General features: G+C 39.1%; 1 protein-coding gene and 1 non-coding gene across 4 annotated transcripts in view; both read left to right on the plus strand.

Moving 5' to 3' along the window:
- MORC3 (MORC family CW-type zinc finger 3) overlaps window positions 1-24,352 on the plus strand; it is a 43,519-nt gene that overhangs the window by 4,574 nt on the left and 14,593 nt on the right. For 2 of the 3 annotated variants that reach the window (XM_081573056.1, XM_081573055.1), the window contains 9 exons: window positions 7,552-7,624; window positions 10,147-10,279; window positions 11,222-11,436; window positions 11,971-12,118; window positions 13,503-13,650; window positions 15,820-15,948; window positions 16,145-16,267; window positions 21,501-21,598; window positions 22,971-23,075. In XM_081573056.1, coding sequence (XP_081429182.1) covers window positions 7,552-7,624; window positions 10,147-10,279; window positions 11,222-11,436; window positions 11,971-12,118; window positions 13,503-13,650; window positions 15,820-15,948; window positions 16,145-16,267; window positions 21,501-21,598; window positions 22,971-23,075 — 1,172 coding nt within the window. The remainder of the gene's footprint in view (window positions 1-7,551; window positions 7,625-10,146; window positions 10,280-11,221; window positions 11,437-11,970; window positions 12,119-13,502; window positions 13,651-15,819; window positions 15,949-16,144; window positions 16,268-21,500; window positions 21,599-22,970; window positions 23,076-24,352) is intronic. The other variant, XM_081573057.1, reaches the window with a different exon arrangement.
- On the plus strand, window positions 4,466-4,536 carry TRNAC-GCA (transfer RNA cysteine (anticodon GCA)). The gene has a single exon. It is a non-coding gene; the product is annotated as a tRNA-Cys (tRNA).

The following is a 24,352-nucleotide window of genomic DNA, read 5'->3' on the forward strand; positions in this document are numbered from 1 at the left end:
AGGAAGATCCATGGAGAAGGAAATGGCAACCTACTCCAGTAGTCTTGCATGGAAAATTCCGTGGACATAGGACCCCGGGCAGGCTACAGTATACACGGTTGCAAAAGAGTCGGACACGACTTAGCGACTAAACAACAGTAAAATAACTTTTTTTTAAATATATTTATTTTTTTTTATTTGGCTGCATAGAGTCTTAGTTGTGGCATGTGGGATCTAGTTCCCTGACCATGGATTGAACCCAGCCCCCCTGTATCGGGAGCGCAGTGTTAGCCACTGGACCACCAGGGAATTCCCTAAAATAACTTTTAAAGTGATTTTTTAAAGCGAGGGGGGAAAATACTGTCCTGAGTGGCGCATGGTACAATTGTAAAAGAACCAAATAAAAATTTAGAAATCATTCCGTTTTTCCAGAGGGGAATTCTACATCTGGTCTCCAGCCATGGCATAGATAATCCTGGCTGCTAGCTCTTCTGGTAGCTCAGCAGGGGACAGGAGATAGGAGTGTCACGTTGTTCAGTTTGCTCACTTGGTTTTTATTTGTTTATTATTGTGGTAAAATACACATAACATAAAGTTTACCGTCCTAACCATTTTAAGTGTGCAGTTCAGTAGTGTTATGTACATTCACATTGTTGTACATCCAATCTCCAGAACCCTTCATCTTGGAAAACTAAAACTCTGAACCCATGGAAAAATAACTCTTCATTCCACTTTCTACCAGCTCCTGGCAGCCACCATTTTACCTTCTGTGAATTTGACATCTGTGGGTACATCACATAAGTGGAATCATACATCATTTGTCCCTTTGTGGTTAATTTATTCCACTCAGCATAACATCCTCGAGGTTCATGCATGTTGTAGCATGTACCAAATTTTCTTTCCTTTTTAAGGCTGAATAACATTCCACTGTATATTCAGATGTGCCACATTTTGTTCACTTGTTCATCAGTCGGTATTTGTGTTGCTTTCACTTTGGCTATTAGGATAATGCTGCTGTGATCACGGGTGTGCAAATGTCTCTTCAGGACCCTACTCTCAGTACTATATACAAAACAAATAAGCAGTAAGGACCTACCTACTGTATAGCAGCACAGGGAACTATATTTAATATCTTACAATAATCTGTACTGGAGAAGAATCTGAAAAAGTATGTATGTGTGGGTATGTGTATATATATGTAGAATTACTTTGAGATACATATATGATGGAATCACTTTGCTGTACACCTGAAATTATCACAGCATTGTAAATCAACTTTATTTCGATTAAGGGGAAAAAGACCCTGCTTTCAGTTCCTCTCAGTTTATACCTAGAAGTAGAATTCCTAGATCGTATGGTAAATCTGTATTTAATTTTTTGAGGACCCTCCATGTTGTTTTCCACAGTGGCTGCACCGTTTTTGTTGTTCAGTCGCTCAGTCGTGTCTGACTCTTTTTAACCCCATAGACTGCAGCACACCAGGCTTTCCTGTCCTTCACTATCTCCTGCAGTTTGTTCAAACTCAAGTCCACTGAGTTGGTGATGCCATCCAACCATCTAAACCTTCTGTTGCTTCCTTCTCCTCCTGCCCTCAATCTTTCCCGGCATCAGGGTCTTTTCCAGTGAGTCAGCTCTTTGCATCAGGTGGTCAAAGGATTGGAGCTTCAGCTTCAGCAACAGTCCTTGCAATGAATATTCAGGGTTGAGTTTCTTTAGGATGGACTGATTTGATCTCCTTGCTGTCCAAGGGACTCTCAAGAGTCTTCTCCAACACCACACTTCATTTCAAAAGCACGAATTCTTTGGCACTCAGCCTTCTTTATGGTCCAACTCTCATATCTGTACACGACTACTAAAAAAACCATAGCTATGACTATATGGAGTTTTGTCAGCAGAGTGATGTGTCTGCTTTTTAATAGGCTGTCTAGGTTGGTCATAGCTTTTCTTCCAAGGAGCAAGTGTCTTTTGATTTCATGGCTGCAGTCACTGTCTGCAGTGATTTTGGAGCCCAAGAAAATAAAGTCTGTCACTGTTTCCATTGTTTCTCTATCTGTTTGCCACAAGTGTTGTGACTAGATGCCATGATTTTAGTTTTTTGAATGTTGAGTTTTAAGCCAGCTTTTTTGCTCTCCTCTTTCACCCTCAGCAAGAGGCTCTTTAGTTTTCCTTGCTTTCTGTGTTAGAATGGTATCATCTGCATGTTTGAGGTTGTTGATGTATCTCCTGGCAATCGTGATTCCAGCTTGTGAGTTATCCAGCCTGGTAGTTCACATGATATACCCTGCATATAAGTTAAATAAGCAAGGTGACAATATTTAGCCTTGACATACTCTTTTTCCCAATAACCAGTCTGTTGTTCTATGTCCAGTTCTAACTGTTGCTTCTTGACCTGCATACAGATTTCTCAGGAGGCAGGTAAGGTATTCTGTCTGGTATTCCCATCTCTTTAAGAATTTTCCACAGTTTGTTATGACCCACACAAAGGCTTTCGTATAGTCAGTGAAGCAGATGCTTTTCTGGAACTCCCTTGTTTTAATGTGATTGAATGGATGTTGGCAATTTGATCTCTGGTTCTTCTGCCTTTTCTAAATCCAGCTTGTGCATCTGGAAGTTCTTGGTTCGCTTGCTGTTAAGCCTCACTTGAAGGATTGTGAGCATTACTTTGCTGGCACGTGAGATGAGTGCAGTTGTACAGTAGTTTGAACATTCTTTGACATTGCCCTTCTTTGGGATTGGAATGGAAACTGACCTTGTCTAGTCCTGTGGTCAGGTGCACAGGAATTCCAGTGGCTTCACAGTGTCTCCAGTGCTTGTAATTTTCTGGTTTTGTTGTTGTGTTTTTGTTTTTAATAATGGTCATCCCTTTGAGTGTGAGGGGGTATCTCATTGTGGTTTTGATTTTCATTTCTTTAATGATTAGAGATGTCAAGCATCTTTGGAAAAATATCTTGAGTCCTTTGCCCATTTTTAAATTTGTTTATCGTCTTCTTGTTATTGAGTTATGGGAATTCTTTATATATTTTGCATATTACTTGATTTGCAGTGTTTTTTTCCCTGTTCTGTAGATTGCCTTTTCACTCTGTAGAATGTGTCACTTAATGTACAGAAGTTTTAAATTTTAGTACAGTTCAGTTTATTTTTTCTTTTGTTTCTTGTGCTTTTGGTGTCATGTCAAAATCATTGCCAAACCCAATGTCATAAAATGTTTCCTCTGTGTTTTCTTCTAAAGGTTCTAGAGTTTCAGCTCTGAAGATCAGGTCTTTGATTCATTTTGAGTTAATTTTTGTTTATGGTGTAGGGGAAGGGTACGACTTTTTGTACTGTTCAGGGGATTCTTCCTGCAAGAATACTGGATTGGTTTGCCATTCCCTCCTCCAGTGGACTACATTTTGTCAGAACTCTCCTCTGTGACCCGTCTGTCTTGGGTGGCCCTACACAGCACGGCTCGTAGCTTCATTGAATTATGTAAGCCCCTTCACCACGACAGGGATGTGATCCATGAAGGGGGTTGAAGGCAAAAGGAGAAGACAGTGGCAAAGGATGAGATAGTTGGAAGGCATCATCGGCACAATGGACATGAATTTGAGCAAACTTTGGGAAATATTGGAGGATAGGGAATCCTACAGTCCATGGGGTTGCAAAGAGAGATGACTTAGCGACTGAACAACAGCAAGGGTACAACTTGGTTCTTTTTATGGATATCAAGTTTTCCCAGCACTATTTGTTGAAAAACTGTCTTTTCCTCATTAAATGGTCTTTATACCGTTGTGGAAAATCATTTGACCATTTATTTCTGGACTGTTTACTGACTTGCTTTTAGCCCACCTGTTTTCGGTTGTTTCTGAGTCCATGACCATCAGCTTCTCCAGAGAACAGACCTCTTGTCTTTCATGGTTTGCTGAGTGTAGTTGAAGGACTTGCCCTGGATAAAAGGATCTGAGGAATCTTCTTCAAATACTTTCAGCCTATCACGTTTTTCATATGACATCTAGTATCTTTGACTTCAAAGGAGCAAAAGTCTTATTTCCTAAGTCTTGCTGGGATTGCCAAGGTTCCTGACCTACTTCTTGTTGGTTTTCCCATCTCCTGCAGGCTTTGGGTTTAGCTCTTCCCAGGATATTAAATCAGTTATCACTAGTCTGTACTTTCCAGTTTCCAAGCTACTATTTTGTCTACTATTATTAATCACTTCTTTGATTCTTTTTGTTTTCCTGGGTTTATGCCCCCTACCCCTTTTCCTTCATTAGATAGCAGCTCCGAGAGGGAGCCGTAGTAAACACTGTCCGTGTGTTCAGGCTTCCACATTTAAAGTCTTCTATTTAAAGGATTTTTAAAATTTGGGACCATTTGTTGATTCTAAAAACTCTATTGATTCTTTAAAATATCTATATGGTCTTCATTGCATCTCCTTTTTGTGTGTTTTTTGGAGGGGAGTTTTACTTTTTAAAGGTCTAGCTATTTCAAGGGATTCTTATTTTATAGGGCTTCCCTGGTGGCTCAGTGGTAAAGAATCTGCCTGCAATGCAGGAGACCCAGGTTCGATCCCTGGGTTGGGAAGATACCCTGGAGGAGGGCATGGCAACCCACTCCAGTACTCCTGCCTACAAAACCCCATGGACAGAGGAGCCTGGCGGGCTACAGTCCATAGGGTCTCACAGAGTCGAACACGACTGAAGCGATCAGCCCCAGCAGCTATTTTATAGGCTGATATTTCTTTTACTCAATGAAGTTGGGTGCGCGCTAAGACTACTGTGTCTTGTCTGCAAATATTTTCTCTTGGTGGATTGTTTCCTTAAAGGTTATTTTAGATTGTGTACTCAAATCCCCAGGTAATGACCCCAGAGACTCTTGTGCAGTCTGGTTGAGGCAGTGTCTCCACAGTGGTTCTGCAGGTTAAATTGAAACACTTAACCCAAGTGAAGACATGCCTCTTTACAGAACTTCATGGTACACTTTTTTTTTTAACCTTGACTGCAGACCGAAACAGACAAGCTTCTCACTGGGCGTATTTCCCCTGCTCCCCTTTTTATTGAGGTCGGAGGGGGCAGTTACCCTCAGGTACATGCTTCTCTGCCACGTCTCTAATCCAGAGTCACCGTTAAAATGGAAACCTTCATCTTCCAGATAAGCACCCCACTCTAGTCCCTAGGGTGTCTCTCCTCTGTGACCTGTGTCAAATCTTTCAAATCTTATTTTTGTTTTTAATTTCTTCTTTACTTGAGGCCCTTGAGTATTTTCTTTATTTATATGTGAGCTCAGTTGTGCCTTTAAAGGTATGCTTACCTTAAAACAACACCACACTTACAATGCTTATTATGTCCCAGGTGTTCTTCTAAGCGTTTACAAATATTAAGTTATTTATTTCTCTTAACATCTTGGTCAGCTGCTCTTACTATCATCCTCATTTTCACAGATGATAAAACTTGAGGCACAGAAGGTTCAGTTGCTTACCTGGGATCAGGATCACACATCTAGTTAAAGATACTCCACAGGCTGTGTGTGTGTGATCAGGATCCCATGTCTAGTTAAAGATACTCCGTAGACTGGCTGTGTGTGTGTGTGTATGTGTGAGAGAGATCAGTGTGTGTGTATCTGTGTGTGTGTGATCTGATATTCCATAGTCTGTCTGGTGTGTGTATGTGTTGGCTGTTTAGGGAGTTTTCCTTTCCAGCTAATTGTTTTAGAGATGAGAATTAATAATAGCTATAAATAATGCTTGTGTTTAAAGACACCAAAAGCCACTGTTCAGCATTCATCATTTCTTACTGAGGCCTTCTTTGCTTTCTTCCCGTGGGACTCGTTCCCAAGAAACGATGTGTGCCCGTGTCATTTGGAGTTGTGTAGCATGAAGTTATTAAAGCAGAGTCGACAGTCGGTGCACAGTCTGCCGCACATCTGAAGCCAGAGTGTGACAACATGGGCCGCGACGCCCCGGGCCTCACCCCTGCGTCATTTGTGCCCAGTGTGTCCCGCTCGTTGACCCCTGTGGGCCGTAGCCCGCCGAGCTCCTCTGTCCGGGGGACTTTGCAGGCAAGAGTACTGGAATAGTTGCCATTTCCTACTCCAAGGGATCCTCCCAACCTAGGGATCAAAGCTGCATCTGCTGCACAATACACAGTTCCTAACTCCAGACTTCACACGTAACAAATTCTTAAAATAGAAAAGACAAGCTCTTCTAAGGGTCTCTGGTGTTGACCAGTCATTTTCTCCTTTGGTAGCCAACACCCCAAGACCGTTCCCCATAGTAGGATCTAGAACGGCCGAGGAGTGTTCGTTTCATAAACGGAGAGACGATGACTGCACAAGAGGAGGGGCTGGGACAGGACTCAGGTGGACTAACTGACAGGAGGTTCTTGTCTGGAAATTGATTTTCTTTATAAAAACTCTTTGTTTTAGAAAGTTCAGGAATTCCTCATACTCCGTTATTACATAGATATATGCTATAGAAAGTCGGAATTACATATACTCCAGTTTGCAAACCACTCTTCAACAGAATACCTTTTCTCACACGCGTACTTCAACCTGACGGTAAACGTGCTTGAGGATTGTCTAAAATCGAGAGTGGACAGAGGAAAAGGAGACCTCTTTCTGACACCTTGTGGCAGCAGCTGAACACTACAAATGTTTGGTAATAGTCATATCTCTAGGCACTTCATATGAAACACTAAAATTGCCTCTTTTTTCTTCCTTAAATATGAGATAATCTGTTCAAAATGAACACAGAAAAGTCCTCATTTCATGAAAATGCTCTGCATATTGAAATATCCAAGCCTCAACCTTTTTAAACCATTTGTACGTTTTTACACATTTGATATCTGCATTAGTCAGGATTAAGAGAGTTCCCTGTAGCATGAGGTTGATTAACATACTCTTCCATACTTTATTACGACGAATCAGACAAATCAGACTTCTTATCTCTGGAAGTTAAGGAGGTTTGTTGCGTTTAAACTGTTGCTTGACATTGTTTGAGGACTTTATAGATATGTTTATTAAGCCTAATGCATAAAAGCCGAAAACATCCGTTTTTGACAGTCTTAGTTTTATCTCATGGTAATTTTTAGGTGGCTCTAGTGGTAAAGAACCCGCCTGTCAAAGCAGGAAACATAAGAGATGCAGATTCGATCCCTGGGTCTAGAATATCCCCTGGAGGAGGACATGGCAATCCACTCCAGTATTCTTGCCTGGAGAATCCTATGGACAGAGGAGCCTGGTGGGCTACAGTCCGTGGAGTCTCAGAGAGTGGGACACAACTGAGCAACTAATGCTCTCAATTTTGAGGCAGGTCTAGCAGGGTGGAGCACTTTGGAATTGGGCCCTTTCTGATACCGCTCTGGATTGGTGGGCGCAAGCAGGCAAGGGTTTTGCCGTCCATCTTAATAAGAAACTGTTTGGCTGATTTTCAGCCTTATTTTCCAGGAATCTACTCTGGGTTTTATCTTCAGGTATCTCCTGACACAAGCAGTTAAGTCTTTGCTTGATCTTGGTGTTAATACTGGGACAGAAGATTATTTTGGCTTCTATTGAGAAAAGTGAGGCTTTAATTAATTTACATGGATCATTGATTTGTTTCAGCTTTGCCCGAAGTTTTTACATACAAATTCTACAAGTCACACTTGGCCATTTAGTGCAGTTGCTGAATTAATAGGTAAGTAAATTGATGTTTCCTATATAATCCTTTGCTGGCAGTTGAAGTTCCAAAAAGCTTTTTATTGAAAAGTAATAAGAAGATGTGCCTTTTTAAAAAACCAAATGTGTCAGTGATAACATTAGTAAAGGTTACCTAGCATCACAACCATTCAAACTGGTGTCAGATCGGTCATTGTCCAGCTTTCCCTGTATACTGTTGTTTTAAGTATTTCCCTATACTACTGTCAGATCAAAGTATTTTAATTTGCAGAGTTCCTAAAACATTTATGTTGAAAATATTTTTAGTCTGATCATAAAAGAAATGGGTCTGTTGCTGGAAAATGAGAATTGTGTTTATTTTAACGTTGGCAATTGTTTACAGCATTTTCTGGCGTTAGTAGTCAGGGGTTTATATGTGTGTGTACTGGCTGTGGTGGATCTTTGTTGCTGCACGTAGGCTCTCTCTGGAGGCGGGGGGCAGGGGCTGCTCTTCCTTGCTGTGCGTGGGCTTCTCTTGTTGCAGGGCACAGGCTTGGGCCTCAGCAGTTGCAGCTCTCAGGCTCCACCGGCTCGGTAGTTGTGGTGTACTGGCTTAGCTGCTCTGAGGCATGTGGGAATCTTCCTGGACCAAGGATCGAACCAGTGTCCCTTGCATTGCAAGGCGGATTCTTAACCACTGGACCTCCAGGGAAGTCCTAAAAGTGTTTTAGTGAACACGAGAAAAGAGGCAAGGTCATGATCGGATTTGCATTATGGTTTTTCTTCGGTAAAATTCATGGACATGAATTGTTTCATTTAAACGTGTTTGAGAAGCAGATAATAAAGGAAACTATATTCTTGGGAATTGTTAGATACACTTTAGATTATTTGTCAAGGAAGGGTTCTAAATTGGATGTGCCAAGAATAAGGAAAGAAAGAAAATTTGGAAACCCTTCTTTTCTTTGTCCCTGATAGCTCAGTTGGTAAAGAAGCTGCCTGCAATGCAGGAGACCCAGGTTCAATTCCTGTGTTGGGAAGATCCTCTGGAGAAGGGGTAGGCTATCCACTCCAGTATTCTTGGGCTTCCCTTGTGGCTCAGCTGGTAAACAATCCACCCGCAATGTGGGAGACCTGGGTTCAATCCCTGAGTTGGGAAGATCCTAAGGCTCCTCACCCAGGCTACTCATCCAGTATTCTGGCCTGGAGAATTCCATGAACTGTATAGGCCATGGAGTCACAAAGAGTCAGACATGGCTGAGCGACTTTCACTTCCTTCTTTTCTTTGGTGTAGTTAGATTTTCCAAAGTCCCTAACATGTTCTGTTCAGATGTAAACTCTGAAGTGTAAATGAGATAACATTGCAGCTCTTCACAGTCACTCTTTTTCCTTTTTATGGCAACCTAGAGGAACTACTCAGCTGGGATTCATACATTGTATTTGTCTAGTTTTGGGTTAGGGCAACTGAAAGACATTATGCTCTTTGTGTTATATCACATTTTAAGTTTTTTTTTTTTTTTTTAACGACGCTGAAGTGATTGATGAAAAAGATTATTTGATTTTAATTGAAAGCTTACAGGAGTTTGAGAACCACTTTTTGTATTATAATAAAGTCTTCAAAATATACCTCAAAAGTATTTTTAGTCAGTTGGGAATATTCACATAGATTTTAGATAGTTCACAAGTTGATGTTATTAGTGCTACTGTTGACATTTTTTTCCTTTTTCTTTGCTATATTCCTTAATACTTAATAGCTGTTCTGAGAGAAACAAGTATGCTAGACAAGGGTGTTAAATCATAAGGTGTACGGAGATGGCTTCCCTGGTGGCTCAGATGGTAAAGAACCCGCCTGCAATTCTGGAGACCTGGCTTTGATTTCTGGGTTGGGAAAATTCCCTGGAGAAAGGAATGGCTACCCACTCCGGTATTCTTGCCTGAAGAACTCCGTGTACAAAGGAGCCTGGGGGGCTACAGTTCATGGTGTCTCAGAGTAGACACAACTAGGCAACTGTCATTTTCACGAAGGTGATAAAAATGTACCTGTTGTTGGAAGCTTAGGTTACATTAAAAAGGGCTAAAATTTGAAGAAATGTGTAGAAGGTAAACTTTGATCTGTGTGTAGGTTAGCATACTGCTTTCTCCTTCATTCAGTGATCCTCCGTGGACCTTCCTTGTCAACTTGAAGTGCTGTTGACACTCAGCTCTCAGTTTCCTTTATGATAGCTAGGCTAGTTCTTTGGGCGGAGACCTTCCTGTCTTGATCATCTGTTCATTGCAATGATTCTTTTGGCTTTACACTTACTTAGGGTAGTAGGTTCCTGTCTCCATTCTCTATGTAACAAATGGAGGGCTTTAGATAAAGTTAGTTCTTTAAGAGTCAGTGAGCAATATACAGCATGGTACAGGTTAGTTTCATGTCATCAAATCTTAGGAGTTCGGAAATATTTCAGCTTTTAAATTTTCCTTAAAATATATTATTCTGTTGCTGGTTATAAAAGGTTGTTCAAAACGGATTGCTCTTCTTTAAAATCCAAAATCAAAATTTCTCAAACTTTTGTTTCCCAGATAATGCTTATGATCCTGATGTGAATGCTAAACAGATATGGATTGACAAAACAGTGATAAATGACTGTATATGCCTGACATTCACTGATAATGGGAATGGTATGACTTCAGACAAATTACATAAAATGCTGAGGTATGTGAAAGCGTCACACTCCTTAAAATCACTGTTTTTACCTAGTCGAAGTGTTGCATGTGTCATACTTATTACCTGTAGTTCTTGTTTTTTAAATATGAAATGTTGTACCCAGTGTGTTCTATTCTGTAAGTCTTTCATCATTTTCTGCTACTGGTACGTTATTAGGCAATCCCAAGCATTCTCATCATCCCTCCCATGTCTTAACTTACCTAAAATTCCACTGTTCCTTTAGAGTTGTACCACATTGTCCTCTGTTGTTTGTGCTTTAGCAGAAAAATAGTTTTAGCTACCATATCCAATAAAACTTAACACTTTGGGGAATACAAACTGGTAATTTTAAAGTGATTCAGAGGATGAGGAAGTAGCATAGCCATAAGGCCTTGGGCTCTAGGGTCAAAGAATAGGATGTCAGGATGAAGCCGGATGTACCTGACGTGGAAGCTAAAATACACAGTACAGGAATGAGATGGAAGGAGGGTTTGGCGGCAGAGGCCCTTCCACTGTCCTCCAGCATTCCTTATGCTGCCAGAAAAGGCAGCTTCTCCCCAACAGTAGGAAGAGGTGAAATCTCAAGGTCCCAGAAGCCTAAATTAATTCATCCATTTAGCTAGGATGGGCCAGACAATGAGCTCCTGTTTTAGTGTGTGTATGGCAACCACTCAAGTATTCTTGCCTGGGAAATCCCATGGACAGAGGAGCCTGGTGGGCTACAGTCCTCGGGGTCACAAAGAGTCAGACATGACCGAGTGACTAACAACAGCAACAATCCTTACATCCCTATAGTGTGGATTTGGCTTCCTTCATTTCAGAGATCGGGAAACACATCAGTACAGATCACCCAGCGAGGAAGGATAGGGCCGACGTTCAAACTTACGCATTTTACTTGATATTAACAATGTTTGAATTAAAATAAATGAAGTTTATACTTTTTTCTTTTAGTTTTGGCTTCAGTGAGAAAGTCACCATGAATGACCATGTCCCAGTTGGATTGTATGGAAATGGCTTCAAGTCAGGTTCTATGCGTTTAGGTAAAGATGCAATGGTTTTTACCAAAAATGGAGAAAGCATGAGCGTGGGTTTCTTGTCTCAGACATACTTGGAAGTCATAAAAGCAGAACATGTTGTTGTCCCAATCGTGGCATTCAATAAAGAACATATCCTTTTGATTTTGAAATTGAAACTGAGGAAATAGTCTGGACCATTCCATCCTTTTGGCCTCCTCTGGATTCTTGTTTTTTAATCATACCTTCCGTTCTAGCTCTTGTTCCTATCCACTGCTTCTTCTCTGCATCTGGGGTAAATGTTTGTCCCTCTCTGATCTCTGTTGGAATTGTGCCATGGAAATACTCAACATATGGTGATTGCATTTTTATTAAGCTTCCCAGAGCTCTCCTTTTTATTTCAGTCTTTTTGTGGTCAGTAAGACTTATGGTCTGGCTTGAAATTTTCACCGACAACCATGAAAAACAAGATATCTTTAGGAAAATGTCTTCTGTATAAACATTCAAATATTTGAAATCATTAAATTCTCTAGGAGTCATGATATACTTGTTCATACTTCTTGTTCATTTGAAATCACACTGTGATTTTAAAATTTGGAGGATAATTTAGTAGTTTTTCAGTTTGAATTGATTTCCACATTATAATTGAAAAATGTTGTTGGTCTAAGTCTTTAACTTAAGATATACGACAGGTATTAAATTCAACAGAATCAAAAGCAAGCCTTGCTGCAATTCTGGAGCATTCTCTATTTTCTAAGGAACAGCAGTTACTGGCAGAACTTGATGCTATCATAGGCAAGAAGGGAACAAGGATCATCATTTGGAATCTCAGAAGGTAAATGAAATGGTAGCCCTCAGCTGGGTAACCATTTGAGAAGTAAAGTGCATGTGCGGGAGTAATTTCATTATGTTCATCCATTGTTACACCTAGTAGAAATGTATTGGAAGGTTCTCATTTTATGGCATATTTAATGATTTACCTTTTCCCAAGAGTATTTCATTGAGGCTTCTTTGGCTTCAATTGAGATAATTTTATATTATTATAAATTCCTGGCCGTGCCACTCTACCTACATAGCACTGTTTGTTTGCTCTTGGTTATACCATCCCTCTCCTCCAAAAGAAGACATGAAAATTTAAAGCCCAGCCAACAAGTCCCAACTTGGTTAAGTTAGAAAAATCCTTTTGGTTCATTACATAAAGCTAAGCATGATTCAGCATCTGTTGAGATAAGTAATATAGATGAGACTTCTGTGTTGCTAAATCTTTGTGAGGATAAAATCCTTTCCAAATGAAGCTATGAACTTTAGGGTGAATGTGTAATCTTGAGCGATCTAATTGATCTGTTGAACTATAGGAGTTAAGCAGAAAGAGTGATAATCTTAAAATCCTTTAATTCTTATGCTTTTCTGACCTCTTGTATTGCCTTTTTTCCCCCTTTTCCTTTCTTCCCTGCCCCTCCCATCCTCACCCCCATTTTTTTTTTTTTAAACGTAAATTTGAGGTACTTGCAGACTCCTGTTAGTTGTAAGATAGTACTGTTGATACTGACATTGATACAGTAAAGACATTTTCATCAACTCAAGATCCCTTTTATATCCACACCCACTCATTCCTTAATCCCTGGCAACTGCTAACATGTTTTTCCGTTTCTGTGTCTTTGTCATTTTAAAGAATATTATTATGTAACTGGAATCATATGGTGTGAAACCTTTTGGGATGGGCTTTTTTCATTCAGCTTAATTTTCTGAAGATTCATGCAGGTTCTTTGTGTCTGCTTGCTTCCTTTTTCTAGCTGAGTAGGAGTATTGCATTGTATGCGTGGACCACAGTGTGTTTTCCAATCTAGTTGTTTACATTCAGTTACTTCAAATAAAGCTGTAAAATAAGTGCATAGAGGTTTTTGTGGGAATATGGTCGTCATTTTATTGGATAAATGCCCAGGAGTGTAATTGCTGGATCATATGGGAGTTGCTTGTTTAGTTTTTTAAGATGCTATGAGAATGTGGCTCTCTCATTTGACATTCCCACTGGCAACATGTGAGTAAATACAGTGTTTCTGCACCTTCCTGGATTCCTTTTCTTCCTTCCTCCCTCCAACTCCTCAGATCTTGACTCTTACCATGTCTTTGTTTGTGCTTTGTTTTGTTGACTAAAGGTTACTTGTTTGCTTCTCTTATGGTGAAGTTAATATTTAGCTCTTTAAAACTTTTTTTTACAGCTACAAAAGTGCAACAGAGTTTGATTTTGATAAGGATAAATATGACATAAGAATTCCAGAAGATTTAGATGAGACAGCAGGGAAGAAAGGGTACAAGAAGCAAGAAAGGATGGACCAAATTGCCCCTGAGAGTGACTATTCCCTGAGGGTATGTATTCTGCTCTCTGTGGGAGTGAGAAAACCATCAAATAACGGAAATTATATTATCCACTTGTGTTATAAATGCTGCCAGAAATCTCTAAATGAAAGTGTCTCAGACATGAAACAATGTATTAAATTTGTCATGCTCGTTGGCTGTTTTATTTTCTTAGAAAAGTTTTTAAATTGCAAAATCATCAGGTCTAACAGTGGTTGTAAAAGTTCTTTCACCATGTGATTAATTATTTGAATTGGGAATACTCGAATCAAGATGCCCTGATGACCATATTGGTTAATTCAATCAAAATACCAAATTGTCCTTTTTTAAAATTAAGATATTCTAGAACACATGTATTAATCGGTACTTTAAAGCAATGTTACGTATAGCCTACAGATAATGCACATTAATATAACTTTGTGGTAAATATCTCTGAGATTTGACCTTAAAGTGGGATATGCTTTTAAGAGTGAAAGAATTAATATCTCAATATAACAATGTTGATATGATAATAATACTGTTTCTTAGTCACTAAAGTGAAGTGAAGTGAAGTCACTCAGTCATGTCCGACTCTTTGCGACCCCGTGGACTGTAGCCTACCAGGCTCCTCCCATGGGATTTTCCAGGCAAGAGTCACTATGAGACATGCAATACTGACTCTTCCCCCCCTCCTTTTTCCTTTTGGTCAACCACATCATGGCATGTCGGATCTTAGTTCCCCAGCCAGGAACTATGGGGCTTCCACGCCCCCTGCAGTGGAAGTGCAGAGTCCTGACTGCTGGACCTCCAGGGACTTGCCCCATTCCCTTTTTTTGCATTAAAATTATCTCATAACCCAAGCTAAGGATAACATTTAACATTGACAGGTTTACTATGTAACTTGTTCTGAGATTCCAGGAATTAAAATGGCAGATGTTACTATTCCTTGCCATACAAGTGTGATAGGGAGGTATGTCTTGGTGGTTAAGGAAGTGTTGCTCAAGAATATCCAGTGGCAGCCAGAGCAGATGGAATAGTTTTAGTATACCACAAAGTAAAATGTTTTAAAATATCATTAATGAATTTTATAAATGACAAAACACTACTTTTGAAATAGGAGTCAGGAGGAAAAAAGTAAGAGAAATGTTCAAATTTTAGTTTTGTATTGAATTTTTCATATTAATATATCCTTTTTGAGTTGTTCAATTCATTTCATTTAGAGATTTCTCATAGCTTGCAGGCAGGCACAAGAGATCATATTCTAACATGTTTTAGGATGCTAAGTTTGGTCACGATTCTCGAATATCTAAGCTTTGATGCATTAAGAATTGAAAACACATTTACCCTCGTAGTGCAGTGGTTAGGACTTGGCACTTTCAAACTGCGATCATTTAGGTTCAATCTCTGGTCAGGGGACTAAAAAAATTAAGAAAAAAGAATTGAAAGCACATTTGGATGAGTGCTAATTGTTAACAATTTCATATGGAAAAAGGGTTGTCTCTCCACTCCACTTAAATATTGCTGCATTTTTTTTTCCTTTTCAAACTTATAATATTCCCCTTTGTTTATATTTTTGCTTATTTCTGCACAAGAAAAATTTATTGATGCTTTAAAATTATAATAACAATATATGTTTTTGACAGCAGAGTCAGAAAATATAGGTCCTTTTTGTGTATATAGACATTTTTTTTAATTTATTTATTTTAATTGAAGGATAATTACTTTACAGTATTGTGGTTTTTGCCATACATCAACATGAATCAGCCACGGGTGCACATGTACACCCCCCCCCCCGGGTTATCCCAGAGCACCGACTTTGAGTGCCCTGCCTCATGCATTGAACTTGCACTGGTCATCTGTTAAAATGAGATTATACCATACATGCTGTTTTTAAACTTTTTTTCACATAGCATATCAACATCTATGTAGGTCAGTTGATTGTTTTCTGTAAACCCTTTTTACTGTCTCCAGTATATTGAGCTTGTTTGTTTACTGGCTCCAGTATATTGAGCTTGTTTTTAATACAGTATTCAAATAGTAACTAAAGCACCTTTTATAGTCTGTAGTATTTTATTGAAGAGTTAGTCTTTTATTGTCAAAGCACTGCAGTAGCTTTCTTTTTAAAAACATATGTAAATAATGTTGAACAAATCCATAGGTAATTATTCTGAAAGGACAATCAAGTGTTGTGTGTCTTTGCAGGCTTACTGCAGTATATTATATCTAAAGCCACGAATGCAGATCATCTTACGTGGACAGAAAGTAAAGACCCAACTAGTTTCGAAGAGTCTTGCCTACATTGAACGTGATATTTATCGACCGAAGTTTTTAGTATCCTTTACTTTGTTTGTTACGATGCTGTATATGTAGAAAGATATACCAAGTATATTTTGCTTTCCCATTTCTCTTTTTATCCTGACAACAGATTCTAATCCTGTCCAACTTTGCCTTTTTATGCATCTTTGAACTCAGTGAAATAGAGAGGATGAATTAAAGGGAGTGTTCAGAATTTTCCTTAACATTTAAGACTAATAAAACTGTGAGAATTACTTTTGGATTCAATTGCAGAAATAAAGATCATTATGGAATAATGATGTATCACAGAAATAGACTCATCAAAGCTTATGAAAAAGTTGGATGTCAGTTAAGGGTAAGCTTATAACTGAAAATGTCTGAATCTTTTGTAAAAGTTAGGATAACATATTACGGGTCAAATGTGAAATAATGTGCTTTTTGCCTAATGATTTTTATTTATTTGTCTTAAAATATTTATTTATTTGGCCACACTGTTTCTTAGTTGTGGGGTGTGGGATTTCTTCGTTGTGGCATGTAGGATCTTTAGTTACGGCACGTGGGATGCAGGTCCCTGAACAGGGATCGAACCCAGGCCCCCTGCATTGAGAGTGCAGAGTCTTAGCCTTTGGACCACCATGGAAGCCCTTGCCCTTGCCTCATGACTTCTAATATCAGTGTTTTTAACAACATTGGTATGGCACTTGAGCATTTGTATATTATTTTCTCATTTGGTCTTGAATAATCTTACAGGGAGGACAGAACATTTCCTCTGATTTACAGATGAGGAAATTGGGGCTCATACATAGCTTGCCCTAGATGTAAAGATGAGTGTGGTTCTCAGGCACAGATGCAAATCTTGTCGCTACACTTGGATGAGGATCCTGGATTATTTTATGTGATAATTAAAATTGATTTTAATTCATTGTTGCTGCAGTAGCCTAAAAAATAGTATCTGATAGGTAATTTACTTTTCTGGAGTTAGTTCCTAAATATGTTAGAATTTTCCTCCTAAACCACTTCCATTTTTGTAGAGTTCAATTTAGGATGATGAACATTGCCCACTGTGTCAGTCTGTTTATCTTTTATATGTTTCCACAGAAGGTTTTTTTTGGTGTGTGTGTGTGTGTGTGTGTATGCGTTAAGAATTTAGTGTTAAATTCTGAAATTCAGCTTTGTTAAAAATATTTTAAATCTAGGCATATTTTTTATTCCATTCCATGATTTTCATTTTCTGGTCATTTTATTTTATTCTGAATTCTTTGCAACAGTGTAGATGGACCTGAAGACTTATTATGCTTAGTGAAATATATTAGAAAAAGACAGAAGACTGTATATTATCACTTACATGTGGAATCAAAAAATAAACAACTGAATGAATGTAATAAAACAGAAATAGACTCAGATATGGAGAAGAAACTAGTGATTACCAGTGGGGACAGGGTGGCCGGGAGAGATGGGGCAGGGGATTAAGAGGTACAGACTACTATGTATAAAATAAGCTACAAGGATGTATTGTACAGCACAGGAAATTAGCCAATATTTAATAATAACTTTAAATGGGGTATAATTAAAAATATTGTATGTGTCATACACCTGCAACTAACCTAGTATTGTAAATCAGCTATACTATGTTTTTTCTTTTAATGAATTTGACTTAAGAAAGATGTGTAGCTCATTTTTCCAACCCAGCTAAATTTGTGTTATTTTTGGTTAAGTTTGACCTCATAAAAAAAATAAGCTTTTGATCAAAACGGCGCAAGCGCCGTTGAGGGCGTTCGGTGAGGGCCGGAAGTAGCCGGGAAGGATGGGGGTGCTGAGCATAATTCAAAGACGAAGAAGACAATTTATTTCCTGTTTCCCAGGAGCTCACAATTTAGCAATGGAGGAAAATACAGTCTCCTAATTTGGTGTTTTTTTCATTATTTCATACCACCTCTCTTGGACCTTTTAAGGCCATTCAGTTTGTGGTAATTCGTTATGAAACAGTAGAAAACTACTCCGGGGATAAATATCCTTATCTTCTCTCTGCCAATTGAGAACCAGGAATCGAGCTTGAGCATCTGGAGGTTCTTAGTTCACATACTGCTGAAGCCTCGCTTGGAGAATTTCGAGCGTCACTTTGCTAGCGTATGAGTAAGCCAGGTAGTCATGTACGTATGTGAGAGACTACAGAGAAGGCTGAGTGCTGAAGAACTGATGCTTTCGAATTGTGGAGCTGGAGAAGACTCTTGAGAGTCCCTTGGACTGCATGGAGATTAAACTAATCAATCCTAAAGGAAATCAACCCTGAATATTCATTGGAAGGACTGATGCTGAAGCTGAAGCTCCAGTACTTTGGTCAGCTGATGCGAAGAGCAGACTTGAGCTATTTCAAATCCTAAAAGACGATGCTGTGAAAGTGCTGCACTCAATATGCTGGCAAATTTGGAAAACTCAGCAGTGGCCACAGGACTGGAAAAGGTCACTTTGCATTCCAATCCCAAAGAAAGGAAATGCCAAAGAATGCTCAAACTACCTCACAATTGCACTCATCTTACACGCTGGTAAGGTGATGCTCGGGGTTCTCCAAGCCAGGCTTCAGCAATGTGTGAACCGTGAACTTCCAGGTGTGCAGGCTGGTTTTAGGAAAGGCAGAGGAACCAGAGATCAAATTGCCAACATCCGCTGGATCATCGAAAAAGCAAGAGAGTTCCAGAAAAACATCTATTTCTGCTTTATTGACTATACTGAAGCCTTTGACTGTGTGGATCACAATAAACTGAAAAATTCTGAAGGAGATGGGAATACCAGACCACCTGACCTGCCTCTTCAGAAACCTGTGTGCAGGTTAGGAAGCAACAGTTAGAACTGGACATGGAACAACAGACTGGTTCCAAATAGGAAAAGGAGTACGTGAAGGCTGTATATTGTCACCCTGCTTACTTAACTTATATGCAGAGTACATCATGAGAAACACTGGGCTGGAAGAAACACAAGCTGGAATCAAGATTGCTGGGAGAAATATCAATAACCTCAGATATGCAGATGACATTACCCTTATGGCAGAAAGTGAAGAAGAACTAAAGAGCCTCTTGATGAAGGTGAAAGAGAAGAGTGAAAATGTTGGCTTAAGGCTCAACATTCAGAAAACTAAGATCACGGCATCCGGTCCCATCACTTCATGGCAAATAGATGGGGAAACAGTGGCTGACTTTATTTTTCTGGGCTCCAAAATCACTGCAGATGGTGACTGCAGCCATGAAATTAAAAGACGCTTACTCCTTGGAAGGAAAGTTATGACCAACCTAGACAGCATATTAAAAAGCAGAGACATTACTTCGCCAACAAAGGTCCGTCTAGTCCAGGCTGTGGTTTTTCCAGTAGTCATGTATGGATGTGAGAGTTGGACTATAAAGAAAGCTGAGTGCTGAAGAATTGATGCTTTTGAACTGTGGTGTTGGAGAAGACTCTTGAGAGTCCCTTGGACAGAAAGGAGATCCAACCAGTCCATCCTAAAGGAGATCAGTCCTGGGTGTTCATTGGAAGGACTGATGTTGAAGCTGAAACTCCAACACTTTGGCCACCTGATGCGAAGAGTTGACTCATTTGAAAAGACCCTGATGCTGGGAAAGATTGAGGGCAGGAGGAGAAGGGGATGACAGGATGAGATGGTTGGATGGCATCATCGACTCAATGGACATGGGTTTGGGTAGACTCTGGCAGTTGGCAATGGACAGGGAGGCCTGGCGTGCTGCGGTTCATGGGATCGCAAAGAGTCGGACACGACTGAGCGACTGAACTGAACTGAACTAATAAAGTATGTTTAACCATCTTGCAAGCAACCTAACGTTACTTTTTTTATTAGAAAAAGAAGGTAAAGTTACAACACACTTTCAGCTAAGGGGGTGAGAAAGAATTCATTTTAAATAAATAATTTCAATTTAAAAAAAAAAAAATAAGCTTTTATAGCCAACTTTTAATGTTTTTCTGTACCAGAAGATGAACTGGTCCTAGTATTTGGATTCAGTAAACAATTTATTAAATATTTGGTATGATATACCATGCTAGATGTTCAGCAGAAAAAGAGGAAAAGATGCACATGCCCCCAGAGCTCTTTTTGGTGAGGGGAATATGGTATCTCCTTGGAGCATCAGGCTTCCCTGATAGCTCAGTTGGTAAAGAATCCACCTGCAGTGCAGGAGACCCTCGTTCGATTCCTGAGTCGAGAAGATCCACTGGAGAAGGGATAGGCCACCCACTCCAGTATTCTGGCCTGGAGAATTCCGTGGACTGTATAGTCCGTGGAGTCGCGAAGAGCTGGACACGACTGAGCAGCTTTCACTTGGAGCATCAGAATGGGCTTCTTGGAGAAGGTGGTGATTGAGAGGAGACTGTTAATTTACTGTTTTGGAAAGTCTAACAAGAGTTCTCTAGGCCCAGAAAAGAAGGTCTGAAAAGGAAAAGAAAGAGGCTTCTGAGAGAATGTCAACCTTAAGGGGGTTATTTGGACCAGATGGGCTTCCCTGGTGGCTCAGCTATTAAAGAATCCGCCCAGCAATGTTAAAGAATTTCCTGCAATGCAGGAGACCTGGGTTCGATCCCTGGATTAGAAAGATCCCCTGGAGAAGGGAACGGCTACCCACTCCAGTATTATGGCCTGGAGAATTCCATAGACTATATAATCCATAGGGTCGCAAAGAGTCGGACACGACTGAAGTACTTTCACTTTCACTTTGGACCAGATGGTAATTGGGAATGCAATAATGAGGGGAGAGGAAGGTAAGGCCAGAAAGAACATGAAATGAACTACAAGCGAAGGGCACTGTGATTTACAACTTGTATGAACTGAGGAACCACTGATGGCTTTTAGTAGAGTCACATTGTGATTAGGTTTTTATGGTTTTGTCTATAGCTGTATCTGAATATTTTCATTTTATAAGTCAGTATTTCACTTTTTATCATTGTATTTAGACTCAGCTACAATTATGAACAAAATATCCATGTTGATCACTTACAGATAATCAGAATATGATTCAGATACGTTGAGTTCAATATTTTAGCTAGCAGGTTTAAAAAATAAATTAGGTCAGTTGAATTTAAAGTTTCTTTTTCATCACAATTAGCAATTGAATGTGTAACTTTGGATAAAGACTTTAATTTCTGTCTAGCAAACTTATGGAATATTAATGTCCCAAAGCCTTTGCTAGGCCCTGATGTAGGAAGGAGTTTGTTGTGGTTTCTACCAGCTAAGATATTGCATCCCAGTAGAGAGGATCATTTTTCTGTTGTATAAAACTGGGAATGATAATACTTGTCTAAGTGAATGCTTGACAGTAGAAGTGGTTTTGGAGGAAAGCTGTTACATTTTTAGGAATTATCTCCCCCAGAAGTAAGTTACACTCCAGATACTTTATTCAATCTAAATGTCATAAGAGTCATGAGATAAAATATGGGGAAATGTTTCATAAAGTTCTTAAATTTTGGTGAAGGAATAATTGTTTTGAGCATCATGAAGGGCTTCCCTTGTGGCTTAGCCGGTAAAGAATCTGCCTGCAGTGCAGGAGTATCATATCTAATGTTTAAAATGCCAGTTTCATTTTATTTTTCAGGCAAACAACATGGGTGTTGGAGTAGTGGGGATTATAGACTGCTATTTCCTAAAACCAACTCATAATAAACAAGATTTCGATTATACTAATGAATACAGGTATGCTACCTATTAAAATGATTGATGACTGACTTTTTGCAATTTACTTTGGAAACACTTCCTTAACTTTTTCTAAACTGAATTTGTTTCTGTTTTGTGGGAGGCTTCCCTAGAAGACACATGTGATCATTTTTTTCCACCCTAGGAACTATATTCTACTCCATCACAAATAGAAATATATTCTCCTCTGTCTTTATAATGACGTATTTCGAGATTTGTACTAAACAGAGGAAGTTCATGCTTTCTTGGTAACATTTTTTTGTGTAATGTAAAATCTAGAAATTTCCATCTTGGATGGGAACTTCAAGAAAGTTTAGTCTTCTGTGCTTTAGACAGAAATACTCCTATCTTCTAAGAATGACTAGAAGCCATAAAATAAATAATGATCATCGATTTTACTTATAAATTTAGGAAGCACCAACAGCTGTCCTAATGAGCATATATTACAGAATAGAGTGCAAACTTCTTATAAATAAATAAATAAATAAAGTGGAAGGAAAGGAATAATAGAGAGCAGAATCAGCAAATTAGGAAAATGCATGATAGAGAAAATCAATAAATATATCATTCAGAGTGCAGTCCTGAGACTACAGCTACCTCTGTTATTTAAACAAAGAAAATATAAGGAGCTGTTAACCACAGCAGTAGAAGGTGATTGCTCAGAGGGTTAAAAAGAACAGTAGCTTATCCAGATCTGTCAGGTGCAAAAATACAACTGTTACCTCTGGATTGAAAAAGAGTTAGACAGTAAAGGAACTAGGAGAGGGTTCCCAGTCCCGGAAGTCAGAGGTTCAGGTCTCGATAGAGGTTGTGACTGACACAGGAACACACTACCTGCCGTGGCAGGAAGCTTGCCAGAAGGCCTGGTCAGTCTCCGTCTGTAGACATGGCCTGCTGTTGGCAGGGGGTGTAGGCGGGGTGGGCTGGAGCTGTCCTTGGAGGAGACCTGTCTCTGCCCAGGGGGCTGCGTTGGCTGGAACAGTCTGTGCTGGAGGGACAAGCATGGCCTGAGAACAGCTGGAGCTCCTCTGGAAGGGCCACCGGCTTGAAATTCAGAAAGTAGTTGGTGTGTTGGTTGGCCACATACTTTCTCAGCAGAGGACCCGAAGTCCTAGTGATTTCTGTCTTACTCCTGGTGACCTTGGCTCTGTTCAGTGAACTTCTGAAGCTCCTTCGAGAAGATTGCCATGACTCTGAGTGTTCTTACTCGGCTGAACCTTTTGGAGAGCCCTCCACCCTGCCCTCCCCAGCCCCCAGTGTTCACATAATCAGCAACACTAGGTTGCTTATGCTTCCTTTGTGTTTGACAAAGATGTAATAATCTTTATCATTTTTTTTCTTGAATTGATTTTATAATTTACTTCTTTTTGAGGCTAACAATAACAGCACTAGGAGATAAGCTCAATGATTACTGGAATGAAATGAAAGTGAAAAAACATGCAGAATATCCTCTAAACTTGCCAGTTGAAGATATTCAGTAAGTACATTTAAAAAATAATTGATTTTAATATCGGGATGTGGTATTGGAGGGTATGGCAGTTGTACAGTGTCATAAACTTAGGAATCTAATCCATAGTAAGAAATAAATCCCACAGTTCAAATCAGCATACTGTAAAATGAATATATGCATTTATACACAACAGATTCTTGAAACAGTATTTACCTGTATTATTAGTGTTGATAACACTTATTTTATTTAAAAATGCTTATCTTGACCCACTAAAGTGACCATGGTCCACTAATGGGTTGTATCTCATGGTTGGAAAATTTCTGGTCTTGTGTAATAGGATTGAGAGTCTGGAGCCAGATTTTAGTTTACACTGTAGTTCTGCTTAAGTAGCTATGTGACATTGAACATATTATTTGACCTCTTATAAGCTTCCATTTTATCGTTTGTAAAATGGTAACAGTGATAGTCTTTACCTCCTAGAGTTGTAAGAATTAAAAGATAACAGTGCTTCTCAGTAAAACACATAAGCCCTCTGAATGAGTAATAACCGTGTACTCATGGAAGGATGTCCAAGATAGATAATGGGAAACAAAAGCAGTGCAACTCAGTGTCTTAATTTTTCCATTGTGTGTGTTTTTATTGTCCACATACATACGCATACTTTTATAAGCATAGAAAATTTCTACCAGGATTAAAGAAGTAAGCAGTAGTAACCTGAAACAAGGGGTTTATATTTACTTTATAAAATTTTGGATTGTTTGAAGTTTCTACAAAACCGTTGAAATGTATTTTTTAAAACTAGATTTTAAAAGTTACTAGCATTAGGGTGAGTTCTTTGTATGTTAAATGAGTCTACGTAAATTCTTTACAGGATCATAGTAATTTTTGAATGATAAAAATGTGAAAGCCTTATTTTATAAACTAAAGAAATACGCAAATTTAAGTTGTTCAGAGATATGCTATAGTAGAGGTTAAAATGTAATATAGTTATAAAAATTGCTTAAATTGCAATAACACAACCTGCCTATTTTCTGTACTTGAGTTGTTATTGTGCTAAGAAGTATATTGGATTTGACACTACAGATGCTAACTTAATATAAATTTCAGAGCAAGTCATTTGTCGTATTAGGTTTTGAGTTTTCACTATAGAAACACTTAATAAGGTGCCTATTAAGCAAGATATTCAGGTCACTTTGTTTAGAGTAGTCTGTCACTTCAATAGTAGCCAGAACTGTTTTTAAAACCTAATTGTCCACCAAAGCAGCTATGGTACGGAGTTTTCAGGGACAGAATTAATAGGAGAA

The sequence above is a fragment of the Giraffa tippelskirchi genome, chromosome 2 (genome assembly GCF_054371585.1).
Source record: "Giraffa tippelskirchi isolate mGirTip1 chromosome 2, T2T-mGirTip1v1.2.pri, whole genome shotgun sequence".
NCBI lineage: Eukaryota > Metazoa > Chordata > Mammalia > Artiodactyla > Giraffidae > Giraffa > Giraffa tippelskirchi.